This window comes from Cnephaeus nilssonii (assembly GCF_951640355.1).
Source record: "Cnephaeus nilssonii genome assembly, chromosome: 21".
NCBI lineage: Eukaryota > Metazoa > Chordata > Mammalia > Chiroptera > Vespertilionidae > Cnephaeus > Cnephaeus nilssonii.
In genome coordinates, this window is record NC_137092.1 from 6,561,068 (window position 1) to 6,566,882 (window position 5,815).

A 5,815-nucleotide genomic window follows, 5' to 3' on the forward strand; every position below is an offset into this window, starting at 1 on the left:
TTATTATCCTCATTTTACAAACAAGGACTCTGAGGCACAGAGAGGTGCAGTAATTTGCTCAAGGTCAAACAGCAGAGTCAGGATTCAAGCCCTGGTAATATAACTGCAGAGCTTATGCATTAAACCACTTCATTAAAAGCCTGAGAAGAACATTAATGTAACATCATAGCGATTCACCCATCAAATACAGGTATGTATAAAATACATACAAGAAGCTACATTCTGTGCTGGACACAGAACCTATAACCTCCAAGAAGCTAACAATATGGCAACTAGACGCAATTATACTACCCCAAAGTTAGGACTCAAAGGCCATATTTCTCTGGATTTAAAAAAGGGTCTCATTTGTATTACTGTTATCTAATAGCCATACAATTCCCAAAATTATGGCACAACCATTGACTACTTATACAGCTCATCAGGGTTTCTGCATCTTCCGAAAAATATGAATAAAACCATTTGCTCATCTCTAAGATCTTTTAAAAACAGACACAGAATTTATTTTCCACCAACATAGGTCATAAACACAATTCCTGGTCATCAACAATACCAAAAATTGGTCAAAAGGTAGACCCATGTTAAAAGTAACTCAAATCAGCAGCAAAAGAAACTAGGCAAAGGGGTCCTATCTCGATGCACATAGAGAAGAACAGTGACGCTAAGACCAGGCATATAGATTTCTTTTCTCTTCCCTCTTTTATTTCTTAGTATTATTTTTTATTGTCTTAAAGCACCAACAGTAACTAACATAAGTAGGCTTCTGACTGCCGGAAAGTATTTTAATAAGCTTTAAAATAGGGCTACTCTCATTGACTCTAGGAGAGAATAACTTACAACCTATCAAAACAAACAAACAAAAATAATTGTGGGAAATGCATGTCTATAATGTGTATGCAATTATTTATGTTAAAGTAAAATGTTACCTTTATTGCCATTTTAACCATTTTTGTCTCAAAGAATTGTACTACCAAATGACGTAGATTAACACTGGAACAATCATCTAACAGCAGTAGCTTCTGTCTTTTAATTCCCTTTTTAAGGGGAAACAGGCTGTTCAGAAGCCAAGTGGGTTAGTAAAAGGAATGGCACCATTTTCAGTTCAGTGTGGGTGAAGGCTAAACAGCAATGGTTTTTCTTTTTCTTTTTTTTTTTCTTTTTCAGGAAACAGTGGAAGGACAGTTAGCAGCCTGGAAATCAAATGGAAACGGTGTTCCAAATGATCAGAAAAAAGGCACCCAGCAGATAATTCATATAGAACTGCTGGTTTTGCAAGTGTCACCAATCAGGACACGAATGGCACTGCCCGCCTCCCTGGACAAGAAGGAAGTGCCCTCAGTGGCCCCCACGGTGCTCACCTGGGTCTGTCTGTCTTCTGGCAACCCTGGCACACGGCTGAAACTCGAAGGTATCGCCCCAAGCTCTGGTTACTTCCCGTCCCTCCTTTTTATTGATTGTCTGCCATTCCCTCAGGTACAAACACGCATCCTTCATAATTTGCGGTTTTATTTAGCTTTTCAAGTGTCCTGATGGTGACAGTGCTGTTGTGGAATCTGTTTTTTTTTTTTTCCTGTTGTTAAAGAGGACATCTGAAGGTCCCTTGGAGCAAGGTTTCGGATACCCCGATTGAATCATTCATTTGGTTATGTACAGAACACCTTTCTATTTGCTTTTTTTATTTCATTGGTTGCCCGGAAACTTCTTGGTGAAAGAAAACAGTAGGGAAGCATCTTTTGAAATTATTGCCTCATTACTCACATTTCATTCAAGTCACGCCTGATTGTGGTGTAAATCTAAAATCCCAAAGATGATATTTTCCTTCTCAATTCAGTCATTATAGGGTGATAGCAATGCTTTTCTTTTGTAGTAAAAAAAAAATATGCATTTTGTGAGTCATTTCACCACCTTGGAATCTCAGACCTCATTTGTGCGGTTTATTCAAACAGTGGTTTTCCTTAGGAAATCGTGTTAAGTAGGAACCATCTGGAAAGGTTACTGTGGAAACGGCAGGGGCTAGGAGGGGCAGGGACAGAGCGCAAGAGATGCCATGACAACCTTTTTCGGGTTTCCTAGGAAACCTGGGTTGCTATGGAAACGACATCAGCCGGTTGGAATTAGTAACTTCCGCTGGAAGGAATGTCTGCCCCTTTAATCTTCTTGTGATACCGCAGAAGCTTCCCTCTCAGATGCATTAGGAAATTTTTTGTTTGTTTGTTTCTCTCAGCAGCACCGAAAACCTGTTTCTAGTGGCTGGAACACACACACACACACACACACACACACACACACACACACACAGAACTTCACAGGAATCTGTGAGTCTCCTACTTTGGAAATGCCTTTAACAAGCCCCAAAATACATCTTGGGCACTTCCCTTTGTTCAAAGCTGTAGAGATCCTTAAAATTCTAGGAAGGGGTTTCCGAATAGAATAGAAATTCCAGTCAAAAGCCAAATAAACGTCCGGTCGGTTTATAAGTCTTTTTGATTGGACTTTCCATCCACAGATCCACAGTGTCGGCCACGGAGCTAAGTATCCCATCCTGCTGAGTAAGAGGCCCAGGGACAGGCAGCATCCTTCAGGCGCGGGCCTGCTTTACTTAGCAAAGGAACAACTAACTGCCTGTGCATTCTGAGGTTAAACAGTTACTCTAACTGTTCTTCAGTTTCATTTCCTCCCGGGATGTACAGGGTGGGTTTTTTTGTGTTGTTTTTTTTTTTCTTCCATAGGGCGTGGCCTGGAAATCAAATGCAAAGTTTGCTGCTTGCAATATTAAGAGAGAGGGAGAGAGAGAGAGAAAAAAAAAAAAGAGAGAGAGAGAGCTGAGAGAATGCAGCCCCCTTGCAAAACAGACACCTGTCTCAGTGTGCAGCAGCGGGGGAGGGGGGGGCGAGGATGAAGTGTGCTTTCCACTTCTTCACGTCCTTTCCTGGATGGATGGTCTGGGAATGTATAAAACAAGGGCACACACAGACCAGGGGGCACGGTCCGCACCGCAGCATGCCCCTGGGGCGTCGGACATTACACGTCCGTGAATATCTTTTTGACGTTGACACAGGGGTTGGGGTTACTGTTCGCGGCACAGGCGGCGGGGGCATGGCCCGTTTTGAAAGGGGTCTGCGGGAAAGCGCTGTGGTTCACGGCGCCCTCTTCGATCACCATGTACTCCGACTTACTGAGGGTGGAGTTACTCCTGGTTTTCCGCAGCTCCTCGGCCGAGGCGGAGAGGTGCTGGCAGCTGCCCACGTGCATGTACTGGGCCTGCTCTTCCCCTTCCGTCTCCCGGTGGTAGAAGTAGTTGAAGTTGGAGACGATCACGGGCACCGGCAGCGCGATGGTCAGCACGCCGGCGATGGCGCAGAGCGAGCCCACGATCTTGCCCCCGATGGTCACCGGGTGCATGTCCCCGTAGCCCACGGTCGTCATGGTGACCACGGCCCACCAGAAGGCGTCGGGGATGCTGCTGAACCGCGAGGTGGGGTCGTCCGCCTCGGCGAAGTAGACGGCGCTGGAGAAGAGGATGACGCCGATGAAGAGGAAGAAGATGAGCAGCCCCAGCTCCCGCATGGACGCCTTCAGCGTCTGGCCCAGGATCTGCAGCCCCTTGGAGTGGCGGGAGAGCTTGAAGATGCGGAAGACCCGCACCAGCCGGATGACCCGCAGGATGGCCAGCGACATGGCCTGCTGCCCGTTGCCCTGGCGCTCGGCCAGCTCCGTGCCCAGCGTGATGAAGTAGGGGATGATGGCCACGATGTCGATCAGGTTCATGATGTTCCGCGAGAAGGTGGCCTTGCTGGGGCAGGCGAAGAAGCGCACCAGCAGCTCGAAGGAGAACCAGATGATGCACAGCGTCTCCACCACGAAGAAGGGGTCGGAGAAGCTGGACGCGCCGGCGGCGGCGGCGGCGGCCCCCGACGTGCCGTTGCCCGCGCCCTCCGGCAGCTCCTGCGGCGGCGGCGGCGGCGGGGCGAAGTAGCTCCTCTCGTCGCGGAACTCGGGCAGCGTCTCCAGGCAGAAGATGACGATGGAGACGAGGATGACGAGCACGGACACGATGGCGATGCCCCGCGCCGGCCCCGAGCTCTCCGGGTACTCGAAGAGCAGCCACACCTGGCGCTGGAAGTCGCGGCGGGGCAGCGGCCGCTCCTCCTCGCGCAGGAAGCCCTCGTCCTCGCGGAACTTCTCCATGGCCTCCTCGCCCAGCTGGTAGAAGCGGATCTCCTCGGAGAAGATGTCGATGGGCACGTTGACGGGCCGGCGGATGCGCCCCCCGGACTGGTAGTAGTAGAGGATGGCGTCGAAGCTGGGCCGGTTGCGGTCGAAGAAGTACTCGTTGCGGAGCGGGTCGAAGTACCGCATGCGCCGCTTGGGGTCGCCCAGCAGCGTCTCGGGGAACTGGCAGAGGGTCTTGAGCTGCGTCTCGAAGCGCAGCCCCGAGATGTTGATGACCACGCGCTCCCCGCAGCAGTCCGGGTCGCCGGCGGCCGGCAGCGCGGGCGGCAGCGGCTCGTAGCGGTCACGGTCACAGCCGCCGCCGCCGCCGCCGCCGCCGCCGCCGCCGCCGCCGCCGCAGCTGCCCTCCGGCGGGTCCCCGCCGCCGCCGTCGGCCGCCTCCGGCTCCAGCAGGTGGTCCCCGGGCACCACGGTCATGTCGGGCGGCAGCTCGGGGCCCGCGGCCGACTCGGCGTAGCCCGGGTTCACCAGGGTGCGGGCGCCGCCGCCGGCGGGGCGCGGGGCCGGGGGGGCGCGGTGGCGGGCGGCGGGCGGCGGCGAGCTCAGCAGGCTGAGATGCTCTTCCATGCGGCGGGGACCCGGCCGCGCGGGCCGCGGCGCTCCTGCTCCCGCCCGCTCCCGCGCCGCCTGCGCCCCGAGCCCAGCCCGCCGCCTGTTGCTGCCGCGGCTGCCGCCGGGCTCCGTCTGGCGGCGGCGCGGCCCGCGGGCTCCTCGGCGGAGAGAGACGCCTCCCGCCCCCGCCTCCCTCCGCCCCCGCCCGCGCCCAGCGCGCGCCCGCCCGCCGCCCGCCCGGGCCCTCGGGGTCCCCGCCCCTCGCGCGGCGCGCGCCCGGCCCCGCCCCTCCCCGCCGCCCTCCTAGCCCCTCAGGCACCCAGGCACCTTCCTTCGGCGCCTGGGTTCCCCCCGGCACCTCCCCAGCCCGCTTCGTGCCAGTGTGCGCGCCCCCGGCCCGCGAGGCCGCGTCCCAGTTTCAGGGCTTCTCCACCGCCCTGGACCCACGCCGCAGCCCCGCGAGCTGCGGGCCTCCCCTCCCCGCGTCTCCACCTGGGCCAGCCCGGGGAAGGCGGGCTGTGCGGGGCCCTGAGGTCAGCTGGCTGGCGGAGGCAGGCGAGGAGGGAGGGTGGGGATGCGCCCTGGATCCGGAGCCTTGTCCAGGGACGGGTGGCAGGCATGGTGGGCGCCCCGAGGTGGAAGACCTCCAGGCCCGGAGGGAGGGCTCTAAATAACGCAGCTCCTGTTTGGATGAGCAGCTGAAGGGAGTAATGGGTGCTGGTGCGTTTCGCACCCGGGAGTCTGAAGAAAATGGGTCATTACAGGCATTCAGGGACATGGCTTTGAAGAGACTAGTTCACACTCACTTCCACAGCTTAGATCCGTTCCAGTCGCTGGGAAGAATCGAGGACCACGTTTCTGGTTGGGCTTGGAGAGGGCAGCCTGGTCTTTACAGGACTGTGAGCTTCCCTGAGAGGGAAGTGACAAAGGAAATTCACTTGTCATCTTGAGTCTGTGTTGGGAGGGACGGAGACCTGCACATAAACCCTCTACATAAAGCATCACTGCTGGCCTCGGGGTAGGGGATTCTCCA

General features: G+C 55.2%; 1 protein-coding gene across 1 annotated transcript; it reads right to left on the reverse strand.

Annotated features, from left to right (window-relative positions):
* Positions 1–2,872: 2,872 nt before the first annotated feature.
* On the reverse strand, positions 2,873–4,797 carry KCNA3 (potassium voltage-gated channel subfamily A member 3; the record flags this gene model as incomplete). Its single annotated transcript, XM_079761460.1, has 1 exon — positions 2,873–4,797. One exon carries the CDS (start codon positions 4,795–4,797, stop codon positions 3,019–3,021), a length of 1,779 nt encoding a protein of 592 aa, XP_079617586.1. The 3' UTR covers positions 2,873–3,018.
* Between the last annotated feature and the right edge of the window lie 1,018 nt (positions 4,798–5,815).